Raw genomic sequence first — 23,003 nt, forward strand, 5'->3', positions numbered from 1 at the left:
TACAAGATTTGTTGTGATTATATAACAGTAGTAACAACAATGATCTACATGGTCATATTTTAATCAGATAACATCATAAGGATGTCTACCAAAATTTGGCAAGTCCTTCCTTCCTACACCAGTGTCATGCATATAAACAATAGAACAATCTTGCTCTTGCTCTCTGTACCACTTTCTCCTCTGTGGAAACTTCCCTGGATGCAAAATCTGAATAATCCTCATTCTTGTAGAGAAATCAGAAATGTGATTGTCACAGGCTGGCCAACAAAAGACTAATTCCAAGGAACAGCTTAACAGAAAAGAATGGTCTTGTCTGGGTAACTCCAGCACACGTTTCAACATGCCTTTTGAAATACTTTTTCAGACCACTTTAAACACAGGCGGAGATAGCAAGCAGTACCAAAGGAGGAGGACTTACCTGAATGGACTGCATTTAAAATCTGACTTTCAAACAAGGAGTGCTGTCTGAATTGCAGATCCAGTTGATAAAAGTCCAGGGTAGGAGGATTACCACATGGCTGTCTTGCATTCTTCAGAGTAGAAGTTTGAGCTCTCACTGCTAAAGAAGTGGTAGTCTCTCGGAGGAATGACTTCTGACTCACAGGTGACTTAGTCTGTGTCTACACTACAGCATAGGTGTCAACTCCATGGGTGCTCCAGAGCCCACAGGGAAAAAATGGTAGGTGCTGAGCACCCACCGATCAGCTCTCCTCCACCCAACCCCACCTCCAGTGCCTCCCGCCTGCTGTGATCAGCTGTTTCCCGGCATTCAGGAGGCTCGGGGGGGGAGAAGCGAGGATGTGGGGCACTCAGGGGAGGGGTCAGAATTGGGCAAGAAGAGGCAGGGCAGAACTGGTCGGAAGGGTTGGGGCGGAGCGGCGGTGGGAAGAGGTGATGCCTTGGGGTAAGGGGTGGAGTGGAGTGGGGCAGGGCCTGAGGCAGAATCAAGCACCCCTGGCTCTTTGGAAAATCGGCACTTGTGCACTACAAGGTTAAGTCAATGCAAGTTATGCCAATGAACATAAACCAGTACAATTACATCACTTGTGCATGTTCACACAACATCCCTTCTGTCAGCAGAGCGCGTCCACGGTTGATGCTCTAGCATTGACAGAGAGCAGTGCACTGTGGGCAGCTATCCCACTGTGCTACTCACCACCGTCTGCAGCTAGGAGTTGTGGGAAGGTGAAGCGTATCACAGTGCATCATGGGTATGTGCTCAGTGTCCCATGATGCAGTTTTTTCTGTCCCACCATTCCATGGTCTTCCGACTACATTTCGTACCATTTTTCAACAGCCTCTGTTTACTGTGCACCTGCCATCTCTGCCTAAAAGGATGAATCCGGCTCTCTACTGTTATGGTCAGTGTTATGAACACAACATACTGATCATGCAGTATATCATGAGCGCCAAATCTGTGCCTCCCCTGCTGTGTGCCATGGAAAGAAACATCAGATTACTTTTGCCACAAGAAATCTTGACCGTAGGTATCAAAGTTTCTACAGCTGGAGCAGAGCTGGGATTGCACAGTCTCCTCTCCCCACAGACCTAGCAGATCCAGTAACTGTGGTGTGCTCCAAGTGGAAAGCATCTGCTGCATGGAGCTGCCATGTCAACTGGGAGGATGCAATGTGAGCTGTCCACCCTGACTACAAAACTGGTCGAGATCGGCATTGTGGATCACCTCCTGGAGGCTATTTACAGCGATATAACCATGCGCAGTGTCTACACTGACATTTCGTCAATTTAACTTTGCCGCAAAAAGCTCTACACCTCTCATCAAGATGGTTATATTTTGTCAGCAAAGCAGGAGAGCTTTTTCAGTGGGAGGAACACTATAGTGTGTACATCTCCACTCTTTTGTTGATGAAAGCTGACTTTGTCAACAAAACTCTATAGATTAGACAAGGCCTAAGATAGCTAGCTCGAGCAGACACAAGTGTTCTTTATTCCATCTGTTATGCTAGTCATAGAAGCTGCCCTGGTCTCACGGCAGCTTGTGAAACAGAGAACATCTGTTTCGCCTGCATGGGAATAAGACAAAACATTGTCTCATCCTGAGGAAGGAAAGAACTGGGATAGAACGATGACAAAAGAATAGGCTCACTCAGAGAAATTCACTGATCACTTTGCAATCAAACTTTTTTAAAGGTATGTTAAGAGAACTAGGCCTTGATTCTCAGGGGACCTTCCTTTGAGTATATAAGGTAGGAGGGTCAGCAGAGTGCCAGCAATAGCACCTTCACCCTGCTCACTCTAACTTTCTGAATGAAGTGGGGAGAACAAAAACCCAGCTGTGTACCCCAATCACAGATGAATGTATCTGTGCAGTGGGATCTGGGAGCAGGAATGGAGAAGCTTGATAGCCATGGATGTAGCAACCAACTAATCAATCACAGGAGTTCCACATTTGAATAAAATGGTATTCTATTATTGTTTAACAGCACGATTAATCGTGATTAATTTTTTTAATCACTTGACAGCCCTCGTTAGGCGTTAAAGTTCTGTTTTCTTCCCAGCACTTGTGTGTATGAAAGCCTTATTACTTTATGTTGGGCATTGTTATGAGTCACAATTATGACATTGACTAGAAAGAAAACCTTTTGTGTAGATTCATGATGGAATATCAGCAGTTTGGTTTTAAAAACAATGCTTTACGTGTTCTGGATCCAAAATAAAGTTTTAATTCTTTTAATAAAGCTCCACTTTGTTTTAAACTGATATTTGTGCCAACAGCAGGAAGAGCTGATCAAGGACAGAGCACGATGCTAGTTTAAATGGTCTTTAAAACGATAACCATAATTGTGTAGTAAGTACGGCTGTCAAGCGATTTAAAAAAATTAATCACGATTAATTGCACAATGAAAATAAGCGTGATTAATCATGCGATTAATCACACTGTTAATAAGAGAATACAATTTATTTAAATATTTTTGGATGTTTTCTACATTTTCATCTATATTGATTTCAATTACAACACAGTCTACAAAGTGTACAGTGCTTACTTTAGATTTATTTTTATTACAAATATTTGTGCTGTAAAAAACAAAAGAAATAGTATTTTTCAATTCACCTCATACAAGTACTGTAGTGCAATCTCTTTATCATGAAAGTTGAACTTACAAATGTAGAATTATATACAAAAAATAATGATCGCATGGCATTGTTGTAGCAGGCATCACAAGATATTTATGTACCAGATGTGCTAAAAATTCATATGTCCCTTCATCTTCAACCACCATTCCAGACTACATGCATCCATGTTGATGACTGGTTCTGCTTGATAACAATCCAAAGCAGTGCACACCGACGCATGTTCACTGTCATTATCTGAATCAGATGCCACCAGCAGGCTGATTTTTCTTTTTTGGTGGTTCGGGTTCTGTAGTTTCCGCATCGAAGTGTTGTTCTTTTAAGACTTCTGAAAGCATGCGCCACAACACCTCATCCCTCTCAGATTTTGGAAGGTACTTCAGATTCTTAAACCTTGGGTTGAGTGCTGTAGCTATCTTTAGAAATCTCACACTAGTGCCTTCTTTGCATTTTGTCAAATCTGCAGTGAACGTGTTCTTAAAACGAACAATATGCTGGGTCATCATTTGAGACTGATATAATATGAAATACATGGCAGAATGCAAGTAAAACAGAGCAGGAAACACACAATTCTCCCCAAGGAGTTCAGTCAAAATTTAATTAACACTTTTTTTTTTTTTTTACGAGTGTCATCAGCATGGAAGCAAGTCCTCTGGAATGGTGCCCGAAGCATGAAGGGGCATACCAATATTTAGCATATCAGGCATGTAAATAACTTGCAATGCCAGCTACAAAACTGCCATGTGAACGCCTGTTCTCACTTTGAGGTGGCTTTGTAAATAAGAAGCAGGCAGCATTATCTCCTGTAAACAAACTTGTTTGTCTTAGCGATTGGCTGAACAAGCAGTAGGACTGAGTGGACTTGTAGGCTTTAAAAGTTTTTACATTGTTTTGGTTTTGAGTGCAGTTATGTAACACACAAAAAATCTACATTTATAAGTAGCACTTTTGCGATAAAGAGAGTGCACTACTGTACTTGTATGAGGTGAATTGAAAAATGATTTATCATTTTTACAGTGCATATATTTGTAATAAAAATAATATAAAGTGAGCACTCTACACTTCGTATTTTGTGTTGCAACTGAAATCAATATATTTGAAAATGTAGAAAAATCCACAAATATTTAATAAATTTCAATGGGCATTCTGTTTAACAGTGCGATTGAAACTGCAATTAATTGCAATTAATTTTTTTGAGTTAATCATATGAGTTAACTGCAATTAATCGACAGCCCTAATAGCATATTTGGTATGCATGCCTCTTTTTAACAGTCATTGTAATTGGTTTTGAATTAGGCTAACCCTTTTTCATAGTTTTTTCTTTTCTATATCAATGGAACTGTAAGCATAAATGATCAGATACCATGAGCAGATTGCTGGCTTATGAAGGGAGAATACAGTGATACAATTTCAAGGCATGCTGATGAGAAGTTGCTCTTTGCCCCAACCCAATCCCCAAATCAATAAACTTCAATTAAAAACTCAGTAGAAAGGAGAAGCAATGACAACATTGTAATTATCTCTTGCAACCTTTACAAAACCTTTACATGTAAAAGCAAGTAAGTGGAAAAGCAAAGGACATTGTAAATCTTGCACTGCCCCATGTAATAAACAAACACATTACCCTCATGGAGTCCAAAGAAATGCATATTTCCTCAATACAACCTTCACTGAGACACACAAAATTCTTTCGTTGGTTACCTCAAAATATAAACACACCAGAAGTATATAAATGATTAACTAGATTCTCCTCTGCCTTTGTCCTTGTGTTGTCATTTAGAGCTGTGCAAAGTTAGCCCAAATGCTCCCCTTCTGATTTAGGATTGCTTTATGCTCACTTTACAGAGGTATAAATGACCACACAAGACACAAAGTAGTAGAGGATCAGGCCCATCAAAGGGCCAAATGTACTATTTTCAAGCAATGTATATTTAGAATCCCTGTCCTAAGAGCTTGTTTTGCAGAGTCTTATAACCGCAGGGCTGGGAACGCCCATATGTAAATAGAGCATGGCCTACAGGCACACTCACTCATCTGTAGAATTCCACCTGCGGAGTGTAGGAGGACAAGTGCTGCTCCTGAGAAAGCTGTGATGGATGAGCCTTCCTCTCTTCCTCAGGTCGCTATCAATGGGCTGACAGGATGGAAAAGGCCAATGGATCACCCCTGCCAGCCAATCAGATTGCTACTCTGCTCTCAGGTCTTCTGCTCTCATCTAATGAGGAGCCCAGAGCAGGGAACGTGAAGCTCAGAAGAAGAAAGAAGCAAACTCTGGCCGAGGTGGCAGCAGTAGCATCAAAAAGATGATGATCTGGTGACCAAGGAGCTGTCATAAACAGATGGTTAAGGGTTAATGTCTCTCTTACCTGTAAAGGGTTAAGAAGCTCAGTAAACAAGATACTTTCAAATCTTGGTGGAGGGAAGTCTTTGTTTGTGCTCTTTGTTTTGGGGGTTGTTCGCTCTGGGGACTAAGAGGGACCAGACGTCCATCCAGGCTCTCCAAATCTTTCTAAACCAGTCTCTCATGTTTCAAGTAACAGCCAGGCAAGGTAGATTAGTTTTATTTTTGTTTTCTCAACTTGTAAATGTCCTTTTTTGCTGAGAGGATTTTACTTCTGTTTGCTGTAACTTTGAACCTAAGGCTAGAGGGGGTTCCTCTGGGCTATACAACTTTGATTACCCTGTAAAGTATTTTCCATCCTGATTTTACAGAGATGATTTTTACCTTTCTTCTTTAATTAAAAGCTTTCTTTTTAGGAACCTGATTGATTTTTCCTTGTTTTAAAATCCAAGGGGATTGGATCTGGACTCCCCAGGGATTGGTGGGTGAAAGGAGAGGGGATGGTTAATTTCCCCTTGTTTTAAGATCCAAGGGGATTGGATCTGTGTACACCAGGGAATTGGTGAAGTGCCTCAAGGCCACCCAGGGAGGGGAGAATTTTGGGGGGAAGTGCTCCAGACACTGACTTCTGGATGGTGGCAGTGTACCAGATCTAAGCTAGTAATTAAGCTTAGAAATGTCCATGCAGGTCCCCACATTTGTACCCTAAAGTTCAGAGTGGGGAAGGAACCTTGACAGGAGCTCAACCTAACCTGTGTATGAGGTAACTGGGGAGGAGGAAGAGAGTTGTATGGAGAACAATGACTAGGGGACTGAGGCCAGTTTTACGCTAGAAACCTTTGCTGAGATAAGAGTATTGATGAGGAGTGTGGGGTTTTTTATGACATTTCTGTACTAGCAAAAGCTCCAGTGTAGATGCAGTTATAGCAAAAAGTGGGCTTTTACCAGCACCCCTTACACAGTTTGGGGAAATGGTATCAGCTATACCGGTGTGATACTTCTCAGGCCACCCAGGGCTGTGTGTCATCTTGTTGCCACCTGCTGCCAGCACGAGGGAGTTTTTCTGTGCCAGCTGGGTGTTATCTCCCTAACATTACCAGTCTGGCGGGCCCCCAAGCACTCTCCTCTTGGCTAAGTCAGTCCTGCCTTTGCTCTGCGGGTTGACAATAGATGGACCCCAGCCCCCAAGTCCCTTCCTGCTGTCCCCCTGTGGTATCCAGCCTGACCACTGGATACTCACAGAAATTCCAGGTCCTCCATTCCCCAAGGAACAGTGTACCCTACTTTTCCCATTTTACCTTAGCCCCCTTGTTCCTGTATTACATACAGCCTGTGCCTTAAATTATCCTAGAACAGGAGTCGGCAACCTCTGGCACGCAGCTCGCCAGGGTAAATACCCTGGAGGGCAGGGTCAGTTTGTTTACCTGCCGCGCCTGCAAGTTCGGCCGATCGCAGCTCCCACTGGCCGTGGTTCGCTACTCCAGGCCAATGGAGGCTGCGGGAAGCGGCACGGGCCGAGGGAGGTGCTGGCCACAGCTTCCTGAGGCAGACAGCTGGTCTAGAAAATGTCACTCCAAAGGGTTAATTTGGCAAAGTTCTAAGGCACTGAAAACAGGGTCATATTATAACAAATGTCAGGCACCTTTAATGGAGGGTGGTGCTACTGCCCTCACCTATAGCATTTACTTCCATATCATGTACTTTTTGCTTGTTTAATTCAAAATAAATAGGACCCTATCAAATTCATATTATAAGACCCTGTTTTCAGTAGCTTAGAACTTTGCCAAATTGACCCTTTGGGGTGACATTTTTCTAGACCAACTGTCTGCCTTAGGGTGAATTATTATTTATTATTATTATTATTATTTTTTTGAAAACTTGAGGCCAAAGTGGTTCAGCTGTTTCCAAGAAGAAAGTTGTGGAAACATTTGGCCAAACCTGTGGACGTGGCAGGTAAACAAACTTGCCCGGCCCACCACGGTGCTTACCCTCTCGAGCCGCATGCCAGAGGTTGTCAACCCCTGTCCTAGAACAAAAGAAAATTGATCTAAGAAAAAACAGTGATTCAAATCCAGACAAGTTGGAATGGTTAAAACAAATGTTTACATATAAAACAAATTCACAAAATACAATCTAGGGCCTACATTTATTAATAGTTACATTTCCTAGATAATAAAGTAGATTCCCACCCCCAAAATGCTTCTTTTGCAGAGGTTGCTAGCCCCAAGGAGCTAGGACCCAGTCTTTCATGAAACAGCCCTGCCTGTCAAGGTTCTTCCTCAGGGAATGGATACAGAGTGTCTTTCTCTACCCTGTGATATACTGAATGTTTTTTGTGACTTGCCACAGACAGGGTGAGCCCTTCACTGTCATATTACTCCTTTTCACTGCCAGGTGGTTATTGTTGGTGTTTGATGGTTTTGCATTGACTTTTCTGAGTTGGTGTAGCTGTGGACAATTGAGCAACATATTATGTAATTGGCTAACTAGTAAGGGGTGACAACTACCTCCTGCTTGAATAGGCCACCACCAAGACATATGATTCCCTGGTAACTCAGTTTCACTCCAAAACCATGAGGACATATTTTAATATAGTTGCGTTATTCCTTAAATATTACCTGTACACACATCTCACAGTGAGTATTGATAAATTGCAAGCTCTCAGTAGAGATGCCATATGCTACCCTTTATAAATAAATACCATGACAAGGCTTTATTAGGTGTAGTGAGCTTGTCAGGTCTGAGGCAGAAATTACTTGTAAAGAACAGTGAACCCTTTGCAACTGGCACCAAGTGGCCTCTGTGTCACAGGCAGCAAAAGCACATTTTTGCCAGTAGAAGCTGTGTCTCCACTAGGGAGATTGCTGGTACAACCACACAGGCAAACCTTTCTGAGTGTAGACTAGACCTGAGAGTTGCTTTGGATATACTCTTTGGAGAAGCTCTCTTTTTGAGAGCCTGGCCTCTCTATAACCTACTGCTAGCTCTATGTGTACAGGCAGTTCCTTCCTGCACTAATGCATCAGGCAGGGAGTGTACCCTCAGTGAACATAATACTGGAATTATATTTTTTTTAAATATTAAGTTTGCAAAGTCAAGCATTCAAATGTTAGAAGTGCCAGTGTCAAGATTGTCCAGGCAACCTTAATTCCCACCCTTTGTGTGTATATGCATTATGCTAGCGTTTCCACAAGGCCTCAGACTCATTCAGTGTACAGGAGGCCACTGGTTGGTGAATGACCAGCTATTTGATTTTTTTTTTTTAAATCCTTATTTAAGGTGTGTCTTCCATCCTTATTTACCACACAGCATGCAAATATTGCACTAAATATAAAATTATTCATTTCCTCATAGGCTTTTTCTGTGGTGCTGTCATTGCAGTATCTGAGTGTTTAGCTAATACCTCTATGAGGGACAGTGGTATTGTTTCCATTTTACAGTTGAGGAACTGAGGCACAGAGAGATTAAGGCCCAAACAGTCAAAAGTGTCCACTAAATTACATGGCCCACTGTGGGACTAATTTCAAAAGTCATTCACATTTTATAGCACTTTATATATTCAAAGCACAGCTACCACTGACTTCACATGCATTGTGAGTGCTCAGCATTTATGTAAACCTAGGCCCCAGGGGCCTCCAGTCAGGAGCCCAGAAAAAGCAGAAACTCTCACCTAGCGACTATGCGTGAAAAGTTTGGTTTAAGTGACTTGCCCATAGTAATTCTATGCCAGGGATAGAATCCAGTTCTCAAGGGCAGCATTCAACAGCCTTAACCATGAGTCCATCCTGTCTCTTCCTACCATCCTGTTTCATTTACTACACACCTTGCCCTTTCCAAAACAAATGATGTACTACAGATAACTGCCTCACTATCGATACATATTCATTCCCAAGGCACAGCACACCCATGCATTGAATGAGACAGAGGTCTTATGGAAGAAAATAGGATATGATCATGTAATTAAAGACTGTATCATAATACATATGCACATGGGGGTCAAATTAAGGTTGTACAGGCCTTTTGAGGACTTGACTTTGCAGACTAAATGTTCTTTTACTTTTTCTGTATGTATCTTCCCAAATTTAAAAAAAAAAAAAAAAAAACTGGAAAACTACTAATTCCATCATGTGGAACCATATTCGCCCCCCAGATGGATCACCACCAGGTTTGAGACCTAGGGATCGGCAGCACAAAGCTTAAGGGTTCAAGCAATAGTAAGTGATTATTCCCCTTGTAGACCAGAGTGGACTGACACACACAGTTGCAGTCAGGATCCATAGCTTCAACACCAACATCTGGAGAGGAGTGTTCTCTAGTGGTTCCAGACCGTTCTGTCCCCCATGTGCCCTCTGCTCCTATTCCCTTCTTTTCTCCGTCCCAGTCCCCTTATGTTTCTCATACCTCTCCACAGGAGTCAAGTTCTTTCTTTCTTCCCTGTCACTGCCTGGGCTCCAGTAGAGGTATGTGCGCTCTCTCTCAACCTCCTTAATCTAGCACCTGGTGCCAGTGACACCTGGTGGCTGGAATGAGCAATTGCATGAAAAGTCCTACTCCAACTTGGGACAAACTGAGTTCTTTTGAAAAGGCTGTCAGCCTCGCCTCCCCCTCCCGGGCAGAGAGGCTGCAGCGCAAGTTGTCAGCCCCAAACCTGGCTGGGAGGCTGTCTAAAAAACCCAGACATATGGTAACCCACCATCTACACCCTGTAGGGTGACCAGATGTCCCGATTTTACAGGGACAGTCCTGAGATTTGAGGCTTTTTCTTATATAGAAGCCTATTACCCCTCACCTCCTGTCCCAATTTTTCACACTTGCTGTCTGGTCACCCTAATAGCCTGTGACCCTCACTTCTACACTGCTCTCTGGCTGCCCTGTCTAAAGGCAGCGCTCCTGCCAGCCACAGCACAGAAGTAAGGGTGGGAATCCCCAGACTCCCCTACAAAAGCCTTGTGATTACCCCCCTCCCACCACCTCCTTTTGGGTCCGGACCCCCATGGTTACAACACTGAAATTTCAGATGTAAACATCTGAAACAGTGACACTGACCATTTTTTAAATCTTATGACCATGAAAAAATCCTATGACCAAAAATTGACCAAACTGGACCATGAATTTGACAGGGTCCTATTTATTTTGAATTAAACCAGCAAAAAGTACATGATATGGAAGAAAATGCTATAGATGAGGGCAGTAGCACCACCCACCATTAAAAGTGCCTGACATTTGTTATAAGACTGTTTTTAGTTGATTAGAACTTTGTCAAACTAACCCTTTGGGGTGACATTTTCTAGACCAGCTGTCTGCCTCAGGCTGAATTATTTTTTTGGAAAACTTCAGGACAAAGTGATTCAGCTGTTTCCAAGAACAAAGCTGTGGAAACATTCATTGATTTGGCCCTTTGGTGATTCTCTCTTTGAAAAGCTCTAGCATTTTCAGAAATGTAGGGCTGAAAGGGACCTTGAGAAGTCATGAATTCCAGGATTGTGCTGAGGCAGGACCAATGCCTTGAACCAGGGACTTAAAATGTGACCTGGAGGAGGTAGCCTTTGTCAGGGATGTGCTTTTTGCTGTTCCCCTTCAAATTTGGCCAAGTTATAAGTCTCCAAAAACCTACAGTGTGCATGCTCTCACTGGTTAGGGCTTCATGTCCCCAAAGATTCCATCCGCATTAGCCATGTTGAGCTGCGTGGGCCATACCAGGTCTGAGCACCAGAACTGAAAGTAGGGAGATTCTCTCCTGTGCTGTCAATGACCACTCACCCCAGGCCTGACTCCCAGACAGCATGAAGGAGGAAGTTGCCTGAATCAAATACAGGGGCTTGGAACAAGAGGAGGGCATGACAAAAGCTATTTGGAATGGTCAGTAAGGGGACTGGCCTTGCACAAGGTCAGGAAGGCAAACTGGCAACCACTGGTGAAAGATGGAGACATCTGAGATGGAGCTATGGGACTGCCTGGCAAAAGACTAAGACAAGGAGCCCAAGGGGGGTGGGAGGGAGCACTAAGATTGAGCAAGAAGGAGAACTGGGAGCAAAGAGAGACAGAAGGAAATGGGGTGGGGGGAAGGGCAGAGCAGTGCGCATCTGGGATGGGGAGCCCTGCCCCTCCCTACGTAGCCAGATTTCCCAGTCCATGATGCGTTGTTCTTGGCCATAAGTTTGGTAGGGCCCTAAAAATAAAATACATACTCATAAAACATATGTCCATTCTTTCCATAGAAGAATCAGAAACCAGTAAGGCAGCATAGCACTCTGGCTGGATATGGGCTAGGCACCTTTCACAGAGGGAGTCAGTCATGAGAGCACTGGTATGGGAGGTATGGCTGAAGTGTTATCAAAGATCACTACTAATGCAAAATCTCAGCTGTAGCTTTTTCTGAGCTTGGCAATCACTGTTGTGCTCATTAGCCTCCCATTAATACGATCAGACCCTTAAAGTCAGTCTTTGCTTTTGGGACGCCCTTTTAACTCCCATACAGTTCTAAGAATCAAGGAACAACAGGAAAGGAGGGCAGTGGTGAAGGAACTATGATGTTTCCAGGCATCTGACTTGTTGAAAAGAAAAACTTGTTACATTATTTAAACACATTCAATTCAGTATAAGCCACCATCAGGATTTTCAAAGACTTCTGCTACTTTACATATATGGTAAGAAATAAGTTAATTTAGAACCTGCTCAATTTTCAGTAATTACATTATCACTTTCCAGTGAAGTCACACTTGTGACCTTAGAAATGCTTGTTTTAAATTTTATTAAATACTTTAGTCTTCAGGCACTGAAAAGGCAAGTTGCTAACACACCATACTGAGTAAACTGGATATATTTGAAGAGTAAAGAAAAGCAGACTCTAGCCCAGGAACCCTCACCACTAACGGTTTTTGCTGTAAACTGTAGACAAAGGAAGAAATGACAGGGAAAGGGGGAATCTCATTTTTTAATATAGGAAGTGTTTTGGAGCTGTCTTTGCAGAGATTACAGCTGTGTGGCTGAGTTTTAAAGGGGACTATTAGCATTTACGACACTGAAGTTCTTTCCAACTGAAATTTTGTTATTCAAAAGCAGCAGTTTACAGGAATTCAAAGTGAAATGTGCAAGAAAGGGATTATTTACTTCTTCAAAAGGTTAACCAAGGAGCATGACAAATACTTTGAACAGTGAAGTTTCGTAGTATAGTAACATCCCTAAGAAATGCTAAATTTACATTAAGAGTATTTGGAATTTAAGATTTTTAGATCTCTCGTCAACTGACATTTTAAAATGTCCTGTATTTATGTCTTAGATCAATTAGCTAACCAGTTTTGCCAGTTTCTCTACAATCTGAAAAACAGCTACATAAATTTAGAAGATACCATGTCTTTTTCCTGAATCTCACTCAGCTGACAAAGACTTACCACTAAAGATGAAATTATAGACTTAAAGCCCTCAGATATAAAGCCCAATTTTCTTATGACTTTGCACAGAGTTAACATCGCATTAACTCTATTAATCCCACAAAGGAGTCAGTTATAGGGTCATTCCAGGAAAGCTTCACTCCTCATTTTAGAGTCCACAATTTATTGAAACAACTCCTGATAATAACGGTAATCGTTAAAAACAGACACTAAATTTTGGATGACATAGCAATATATTTGTTCCAAACATGACACTTTCTAACAGAACAAAAAGAACATTTTATGTTATGCTGCTCATATTTTAGAGATTGTGAAACACTGAACATTCCTACTTTTCAAACCATAACTACTATGAAAAGGATTATGAAGCTGCTGAAAGATATCTTCTTCTAAACAGAGTAAAATAAAGATTTAAAAGTGTTTCCAAGGCTTAAGTGTGTTCTCAGATATCCTTGCTTAGCAATAAAAACAAAAAAGAGCCTGTTTTAAGCAGCAAGTACTATCAAAGGGAAATATACGTGATCAGTTTTAAACAAAGTAATACTGTCATTTAGTATGGTCTCATGCGTCCTGATGGGGGCGGTGCACGATTTGGAGGAGTAATTGCTATATCCAAGTAGTCTCCAATCTGGAACTTCTGAGACTGCAGAGTCATGGAATCATCTGTGCCCTTTCTGCCTGACATTGTGCTGCCAATCTCCTTCACCCTGCAGGGAGGAAGTGAAATGCAAATTAATAATTAGAGGCAAAGAGTCCATCTCTCTTTAAACTGAAAACTCATTTAAGGACCAAATACAATCTTCTAGTGAATCGTTTTAGTTTTTTTCCCCCCTTATGCTGTTTTCAACTAGTTGAATACAAAGGTGGCACCTCCTCACACTCTACATGCTCTGTCTTCACTAGAGAAAGAACAATTATGTAAACTTACATTAAATTTTAGCTCAGAAAAAACTGTCAAGTTAAAGGGAACAAAACTAGTAAAGAAAACACTGCAGATGACATAGCAGAACACATTCACTGGCTTTTAACTGGTCACTGATGAGTGAATGCCTACATCACTGGTCGACAGAGGACCATTATGACAGAAATATCAGCCCTAAGATCATAAGTAGGACCCTCCCAAATTCACAGGCATGAAAAACGTGTCATGGACTGTGAAATCTGGTCTTGTGTGCGCTTTTACCCTACACTACACAGATTTCACAGGAGAGACTAGGGTTCTCAAATTGGGGGCCCTGATCCAAAGGGAGCTGCATGGGGTTCACAGTTATTTTAAAGGGGGGAGGGAGGAGGTGTCACAGTATTGCAAATCCTTACTTCTGCACTGCCTTCAGAGCTCAACAGCCAGAGAGTGGCAGCTGCTCACTCACGGCCCAGCTCTGCAGGCAGCAGCGCAGAAGTAAGGGTAGCAGTTCTGCAACACAAACCCCTCCCACAATAACCTTGAGACTTTCCTCCCACCAACCCCTGCAAACTTCTTTTGGGGTCAGGACCTCCACAATTACAACACTACGAAATTTCAGATTTAAATTGCTGAAATCGTGAAATTTACTATTTTAAAAATCTTATACCAGGAACTTGACCATGAATGTGGTAGGGCCCTAATCATAAGCACTTATTAGATAGAGGATCTAGTCACTCCCCATATCACCTGAGACAACAAGCCTTCCATTTCCACTCTAAGCTACAGGTACATACCCTGGGTGGTTGCCTATGAGGTGACCAGCAGATTAGGCAAACACATGTTCGTTGTTTTGGGAAGAACAAAAGAAACTTTGGAAGCATTGCAGCCACTATGCAGTTCTCTCTTTATTAGGACTAGATTTTAGATTTTATCAGACTTTAAATAAGTGTTGATAAAAACAGTTTACAGCTCTGCTGACTGAAATATTCTATGAATCTGGAGAAGAAATGTCATTTACCTATAACCGGGTCTCTTGAGTTCTGTAAAAACTATTGCAAAATTGAAGTGTGTGCCCTTCTTCCGTGCTTCTGGGTAGACCTCTTTCACTAAACTGGTCAGCTCTTTTAAAGTTGCATCCATCCTAGATTTAAAAAAAGGAAGACACAATACAACTCACCAGGATGGTTCATATTATAGTCAAATATATAAACATTTCAAACCCTGTTTAAGATAAATGACAATCGTTTGTTAACTATGTACTATCACTTACAAAAACAGCATGTACAACAAAGGAAATATATAGTTCACATCTGGGCAGTGTAAGATTTTTATATACTTCTATAGTTCCATGTACTATGCATTTCATGTTAGTCACTTCACAAGCTTCAATGAGGATCCATTTTTAAAGTATTTAATCTAAAAAATCCAGTTCTTCAAAACATTCTGAGCATTTTTTTTTGTTGTCAGCGAAGACTTACTCTAAACATCTGAAGACATAAGACACCAATTAAATACATGAGGCAAAATGGTCAAGTAGATAAGGCACTGGACTGGGACTGATTTGGGTTCTAATACTGGTTCTGCTACTAACCTACTATGACATTGGGCAAGTCACCTCACCTTACTGCACCTGTTTCCCCTCCACCCTTTCTCTAGTCTATTTTGATTGTAAATTCTTCATAATGGGAACCCATCATCACTATGCAGTTGCAAAGTATCTACTGCAGAGGGGCCCTGATCTCAGCTAAGGCCTCTAATATAAAGTAATAAATTGTAATTTGAAAGCTTTTTTAATGTACATACACATGACAGAGGAAGTCAAAGTCAGCCTACAATAAGATCATGGTTACTACCCTGACAGGAAACAGAATTACCTTTACAGTCAGTACTAAAACCTAAAAATTTTTTTGTTTTTTTTGGTTCATTCTAGCTCCAACCAGTCAATAGAGGGCACTGTGTTGACTGAGCCTGATCTGGCTTCTGCTGAAGGCAAAAATTTCCCAGACATCAATGACCAGATTTGGGTTGATAATTCTCGTTAAAATGAATACAGCAGGACTGGGCCTCCAACCTATTCACAACAAAAGTTAGTTTATTCAACTAAGTCACAAGTTTTAAGGAAATTTTGCTATATGAGAAGTTTGGAGACAAAGACGCTTTAGACAAAGTTCATTCACAAGTCAGCATCAGCAACACATAACTAAGTTTGACATTCTTCAAACGTCAAAGACAAATAATGTTTTTCAAGAGTAACTCTGGCAACTTTAGGGCCAACTAGTTTTCCAAACTAAACTTAAGGAACTAAAGAGTTCATAAAGAACACTGGTTGCCACCAGAGATAACACCTCCACAATATACAAAATACCACATGCAAACTGGACACATGAAATGTATGCAAAACATTGCACAAAAATTACTACCACACTTCCTACACAATACTCTACATTTTGGGATAACTTTTTTGGTATCTTCAAGAAACATGGAACTTAGCCCATTTCTACATTTACAACCTTACAGCGGCGTAGCTGTACTAATGCAGATATGCCGCTGTAAGATTGTTCATGTAGCTGCTCTGTGCAGAGGAGAGTGCGCTCACCCGTTGACATAATAAAAGCAGCAGAATGTCTCCCACCAACATAGTGCTACGCACATGATGGCAAAACGTATGTCAGTTAGGGGTGTGGTTTCTTCCACACCCCTCAGCAACAAAAGTTTTGCCAAGGTAAGTGCTAGTGCAGACATGGCCTTAGTTACTACAGACAGCTAAAACAACCAGTTTTTAAGACAAAGTAAAGTTTAGGCCTACTTTGGACGAAAGAATTTCAAATGTACAAGGGTGTTAAAGTAAGAAGTATTTTGTATTGTGTATTTACATCAAATTAATGAAGAGTATTCCAAGATATAGATCTTTGAAAGTCTGAGGCAGTCAGTTGATACATCAAATACAGAATCTCTAGCAATGACCTATAATTAGTTAAGTTACATATGAAATTCTTTGTTCCAGTTTTAGGAATGAGATTCCCAGTCATTATGACTGCAAACGATGCAGGATCATAGCAGGACAACAGCAGCCTTCTGCCTTCTAAGTTTAGCTATTACAGCCCCGGGCTGTTTTTAATAAAAATACACATGCCTATGCCTATGCCTATGCCTACACCGCAGGGCCCTCTATGGGAGATTAGGGCGTGGCAGATGCTATGCAGTTTTGGAGCACGGGTGTGCTGCGGCCCCGCGGTGAGACTGAACACACCCAGGCGGCCGGGTCTATACGGTCGGTAGCTGCAGCTCTCGAAGCGCCGCAGCGCGGCTGGCCCGGGAGGGCCGCGCTCACCAGGTGTAGATCTGCAGCTCGCTGGAGGGCACGTTGCCGCGGGAGAACTCGTCCATGCGGTGGTGCCGCCCGTTGTTGGTGGTGAAGACCCTCAGCAGCAGCGGGCACGTCTGCAAGGGGGAAACACAGGCCGTCAGCACCGCCCAGGAGCGGCCCCCGCCCCGCCCCGCAGCGCCCCCGGGCGGCCCTGCCCCGCGGTACCTTCTCCCTGTCGATGGGCTTCTCGGGCTCCTTCTTAATTTCCTCCTGCGTAACGCGAGACTCCACCGCCATCTTCCCTCCGGGCTCCGGCGGGCCAAACAGCGCGGGCCGGTGGGGAGGAACCTGGATGTCTCGGGGAGCGCACTTTGCTAAACTCTCGCGAGAGGAGCGCGGCCGCTCCGCCGGGATATGGGAGGAGGAGCCAGGACCCGCGCGCGCGCGCGCACTAAGGTAGAGGTAAGGCAGAGCGGCTCCTCTGGCGACGCTAGCCGGGCTCCACCCCCAAGTGCCGCGCGCTCACCGCTTGTGTGCGGCTGCGCCGAGCTGGGCGAGGCGAAGGCAGCGCTGGAGCTCCCCTAGTGACGGGAGCGCGCCCCCCAGCAGCGGCGGGAACATCGAGTGGCCACAGCGTAGCCAGTGCGGGGAGCTCTGAGCGCGCGCCAGGGAGCTCCAGTGCGGGGCTTTGCTGGATCTCAGCTGCGTCTCTGGGCTCCTGTGCCCTACCCTGGCATAGGGGTTACCCCGCTCACATTGGGCTCGGTGCGTGCTGGCGCCGCTTCACGCTTGCGGTACCTTGTGCACGTTGTCACTGAATGATCTCCCCCTTTTTCCGTGCCCTGATCGCGGATCGGCAGTGACACTGTTAACATCCGTGACGTACATTGTTTTAGCTGGGTATTTGAACCTGCACCTAAGATCAAGGAACATGCTGTTTTGAGAGTTATTTTATTATTTCTATCCCAAGCAGTTATATGCTGTTTTTTCAAAACTGTGTAATATTTTTGCATATTTATTATATATGTCTGAACCGATAGGCTATGTTGCTCCAGCCCAGTTACTATTGTGGTAGTTCACTACCTGTGTCTGACGAAGTGGGTATTCACCCACGAAAGTTCACGCTCCAAAACGTCTGTTAGTCTGTAAGGTGCCACAGGATTCTCTGCTGCTATTGTGGTAGCTGCATTCTAGGGCATCTCAGTTATTAGTAGCTAGCTGGCAAGACTTCACAGGACCTAAAGAGAATTGTTTCAAAGGTAAGTGCAGAATTGTGTGTTGAGTGGAATATCATATCTGTCACATGAAGATGAAGTGTTGCTCATGTTCCAAAATAACAGCGTGTTCTGCTCAGTTTCAAATTCACAAACTGAGTCTCAAGATTTACAGGATAAATCATCCCAGCATCTTTTAATACTTTGAAAAGCTTATAATAGGCTAATATTATTTACATCTTCTATAGAAGGACATATATTTCTCTAAGGGAGAAAGATTTACAGAGATGTCTGCTGCAGATCAGTGTGTAGTAATAACCTGCTGTAACTTCAAGTAGTTGAAAAACTAAATTAGAATGGGGTAAATCATAACTAGAGTTTAGTTTCCCTTAACGTTGTAGACTGGAACACAAATACTTGTGCTCTCCATTTTATGCTTTTGTTTTTCCAAGAACTGAATATTATGTTATGTCACTCTTGGCTCAACTATCCTATGCTGCCAGATAGGTGGGAGAAAGATAAATGTGTGTTTCTGATATAAGGGTCAGCAATAAAACAGTCCTGATAATAGGCCCAAGGGATTAAGATGAATAGGAAAATGTCACATTTATGGATAGTTTCGTACTTTTCTATGTACTAATTTAATTATCATGCTGGTCCAGTATGTTTTATGATATATTGGCATTTCTGTGTTTTTATGCATTTTAATTTGTGCCTACCTATGTACTATACCAGCGGTAGGTAACCTATGGCACATGAGCTGATTTTCAAAGGCACTCACACTGCCCGGGTCCTGACCACCGGTCCCGGGGGTCTCTGCGTTTTAATTTAATTTTAAATGAAGCTTCTTAAACATTTTAAAAACCTTCTTTACTTTACGTACAACAATAGTTTAGTTATATATTATAGACTTACAGAAAGAGCCCTTCCAAAAACATTAAAATGTATTACTGGCACGCGAAACCTTAAATTAGAGTGAATAAATGAAGACTTGGCACTCCACTTCTGAAAGGTTGCCAACCCCATGTACTGCACATTCATGCTCTAACCTTATGGAGAATTATGCATTGTGAGAAATCAGTGGGACTGCTCTCAAGACAGAAAATTCATCTTTGCAGGATTGAGGCTTTAGAGAGTATTTTTTATATGGCCTATCCTTGATCAATAAAGTTAAAATGTTACTTTCACTAAGTACTGGACTTAGTTTAGGATTCTTTTAAAGAAAATGTTTCTTTACAGTCATGACAGAATTTTTTTGGAACCTTCACTTCCACACTACTTTGAAAATTGTTAATATATTTCTGACATCACAAGCACAAGAACATGGAATTCTTCTGTAAACTGACATAGAAATATATATATGTTTGCTGATTCACAGTATTTAATTATATTTAATATATTTTCATTGATTTATTTGTGAAATATTAATAGTAATGTAGTTATTGAAAGAGTTAATGTTCTGATTGTAAGTATTTATATAATCCTGGTTATTAAATCTGTTATAATTAATTTGTAGCATGTTTGTTCTTTAAGGATGTAGAAATAACTTCCATGGACTCTGTCTTGCATACGCAGAGTAGAACACCATGCTAAAAACTGCTACACCTGCATATCCAAGGCCTGATTCAGCAAAGTACTTTCCTGATATGCTTAAATGCTTTTCTGAATCATGCCCTAATATTATAGAGATATATATGATACATTGTATGTTGTTTAAAAAGGAGTGTGTGATCACATAAATTGAAATACATATGCATAAAGGGGTAGAGTTACAGTTTATGCTTTCACATTTGGCCTCAGTAGATGGACATTTCCAATATTTCAACGTTTAAAAAATATGCAGGAAAAAAATCCATACACCTTTCAGACTTTTTTGAAAACATAAAGCATGAGTCCAGTTGCCAAATGAATAAACAAAAACCTTTGTAGGCCACATTTAATTAAACTAATGTAAACTGATTTTTTTAAAATTTTGATTTATAGTACGTTTAATATGCGACGAGAACCAACACAACCTGTCTTTGTGCACCTCCATCTCCTTTCTTTTGGGGTAGATAATTATCATTGCCTAAATTATCAAAGGAAGTGACTCAGCATCACCACAATTTGTAAGAATGAATTCCAAGATGATGAAGTTTTTCATATTACTAAAATTAATTATATCTGCCTGTTATGCCAGACCCCTGTGCAAAACTAAGAAATTTATGTCTGGGTTCAGATATCATAAAAGAACAGCTGTAACAAATAAAGCACTGCTTTATGAATCTAAGTATTTCCTGCTATTAGATTTTGAACACTTTACTTCTGTGAAAAATGAACCAACATGTCTGAGTTTTAAGAAGGCTCAAGTATGGTTTTTTTAATTGTTCATGAAATACACTCTCAATCAAAATTAATTGATTTTGAATCTGAAATTTTACATTCTTTTAAAATGCGTTTATTCTCATATTTGCAAAATAAAGTTAGGAATATTTTGAATTAAAATATAACCATGCAACTTTTAAGCATGAAAATATAAATGGAAATACTGTAATCTAGTAAACAGAATAGAGGGGTGGGACTCAGGAGTCCTGTGTTCTGTTCTATCCTGTCCCACCACTTGCTATGTGGTCTTAAGCCAGCCAGTTAACTTCCATTTACAATTTTCCTCAGTGTTCAGATTTGAAGGTGTGCAGTGGTACTGTGTTACTCTTCCGAGCTGCAACCTTGTCCTTTAGAATAGAAGCTTTTGTTTTAAAAAAAGTAAAACTCGAGCCTTCAGTGTTGCGCAGGAAACCTTTAGAATGTGAATTGAATGTATCTGATGCAACAATGTCTGTTTGAGTTTGTGAGAACATAAAAAAATAAGTCTGAGGAATCTGAGTTTTACCTCAGTGGTGTTAACTCAGGTTCCCAGCAATGGATTATTTAAACATCAACTAATTTAACAATTTCCCTACCAATCAAAGCATGTAACAAAGGAGTGTGTGAGTGATATGTTATTTTCGTGTTGTGAGTGGATGGAACTTGGGAGAGTTCCACCATTTATTTTTTCCCCAAGAAGGAAGCAAGCTCAGGTAATCCAAGGGAGCCCACCTAGCATGATCATGTTGTAAACATCTCTACAATCTACTTCTGGACAACATATTTTTCTGCTTCAGGTGTGTGGAGCTTATTTTGTGGACAGGAATTGGTTTGTGGGAGGAGCTTGGAAGAGTACCACTACCTTTTATTTTCAATTTGACCCCTGCTTTTCCCCATTTGTAAAATAATTGTAACATTTACTGACACACCATTGTGGGCTGAAAAGTGCTATATATGTGCAACGTTTTATTACATTTTTTTCATAATTTATTGCAACAAATTCAGTGCAGATTACAAACAGTGAAACACATACAGTGTTTGCACTGCTGTGAAAGTACAGTATTAAAACTACATTCCACTGTAGTTTAAGTAAATAGATTAATAAATTAAAAGGCAGAAGGGATCATCTGGTCTGACCTCTTGTATAATATAGCTCATGGGACTTCCCTGAATTAATTCCTATGTGAATTAGAACATATCTTCTAAGAAATCTTGATTCAAAAATTGTCAGTGATGGAGAATCCACCACTGTTCCTGGGAAATTGTTCCAGTGGTTAATTACCCTCATTGTTAAAAATGTAGACCTTTTTTCTGGTCTAAATTTGTATAGCTTTTACTTGCAGATGTTGGATCTTGTTATACATTGTCTGCTGGACTGAAGAACCCATTACCATTTTGTGTTACCTGTTAGATACTTAAAACTGTGATCAAGTCGCCCCTTTTTGTTAAGATAAATAAATTGAGCTCCATGAGTCCATCATTATAAGGCATATTTTCCAATCCTTTCATCATTCTCATGGCTCTTGTCTGATTGATATATAGTATTCTTCACTTCCTATCCTACCATGACCTAAAATGGTTTTAGTCTTTCCTGGAGGAATGCGCCCAATGATCAGTGATTGGAAACTGCACCTCCACAACTAGACCTCTCCCTTGTGGAGCGCCACAAATATCAATTCTCCCCTCTGTCCTATTCAACATCTATGTGCAGCCACTAGTGAATGGTCAGATGACAAGGACTCAAGTGCCAACAATACACACATGACCTTCAGCTCTACCTATCCTTCATCACATTGATCACACTATTAGGGCCAAGATGGTCCAGTGCTCAGATGCGATCAGTTCGTGGATGGTGACCAGCTGTTTGAAGCTGAACCCGAGCAAGAGAGAGAAGATGTTGATGGGCAGAGGAAAGCATTTTGTAGAGCAGTGATCAGGCAGCCATGATGCAATCCTCACTAGTTGCAGGGACACACCCACGATTGGACAATTTAGTCTGTAACAGGAGTGCTCCTGGATTTCTCACTGACACCAAGTTTTTGCATAGCGTCATCCATGAGCAATGTTTTCTACCATCTCTGGTTGATTAGGAGATTCCATCCCATTCTGATGAACAATGAGTTAGCCTCAGTAATTCATGCCTTCATCACCCCTTAGCTGGACTACCGAAATGTGATATACCTGAGCATGAAGACTTTGGTCCTTAGGGAACACCAAATGGTACAGAATGCTACAGCATATCTCAGTAACCCATCAGGCTACTGCAAACACATCAGACCTGTCCTCTGTTCCCTAATTGGTTTACTATAGAATATCAAGTCAAGTTCAAGATCTCAGTCCTCATCCTGGGGCCAGGTGATGGAGGGCATTGAAGATATCTAAAAGATCAACTAAACCTCCAGGATGAAGA

The 23,003-nt window shown here is 41.6% G+C and overlaps 1 protein-coding gene and 2 long non-coding RNA genes across 3 annotated transcripts; 1 reads left to right on the plus strand and 2 right to left on the minus strand.

Moving 5' to 3' along the window:
* Positions 1–12,948: 12,948 nt before the first annotated feature.
* On the minus strand, positions 12,949–17,382 carry SAP18 (Sin3A associated protein 18). The gene is made up of 4 exons (XM_032777438.2): positions 17,262–17,382; positions 17,061–17,170; positions 14,748–14,870; positions 12,949–13,532 (listed from the first exon to the last, which is right to left on the minus strand). Exons 1-4 carry the CDS (start codon positions 17,331–17,333, stop codon positions 13,376–13,378), a joined length of 462 nt encoding a protein of 153 aa, XP_032633329.1. The 5' UTR covers positions 17,334–17,382; the 3' UTR covers positions 12,949–13,375.
* On the minus strand, positions 15,171–17,053 carry LOC142046116 (uncharacterized). Its single transcript, XR_012655045.1, has 2 exons — positions 16,713–17,053; positions 15,171–15,800 (listed from the first exon to the last, which is right to left on the minus strand). It is a non-coding gene; the product is annotated as an uncharacterized LOC142046116 (long non-coding RNA).
* An 831-nt stretch (positions 17,383–18,213) lies between the features above and the next one.
* On the plus strand, positions 18,214–19,757 carry LOC142046117 (uncharacterized). The gene is made up of 2 exons (XR_012655046.1): positions 18,214–18,295; positions 18,391–19,757. It is a non-coding gene; the product is annotated as an uncharacterized LOC142046117 (long non-coding RNA).
* Positions 19,758–23,003: the final 3,246 nt, after the last annotated feature.

This window comes from Chelonoidis abingdonii, chromosome 1 (assembly GCF_003597395.2).
Source record: "Chelonoidis abingdonii isolate Lonesome George chromosome 1, CheloAbing_2.0, whole genome shotgun sequence".
In the NCBI taxonomy this organism is placed as follows: Eukaryota; Metazoa; Chordata; order Testudines; family Testudinidae; genus Chelonoidis; species Chelonoidis abingdonii.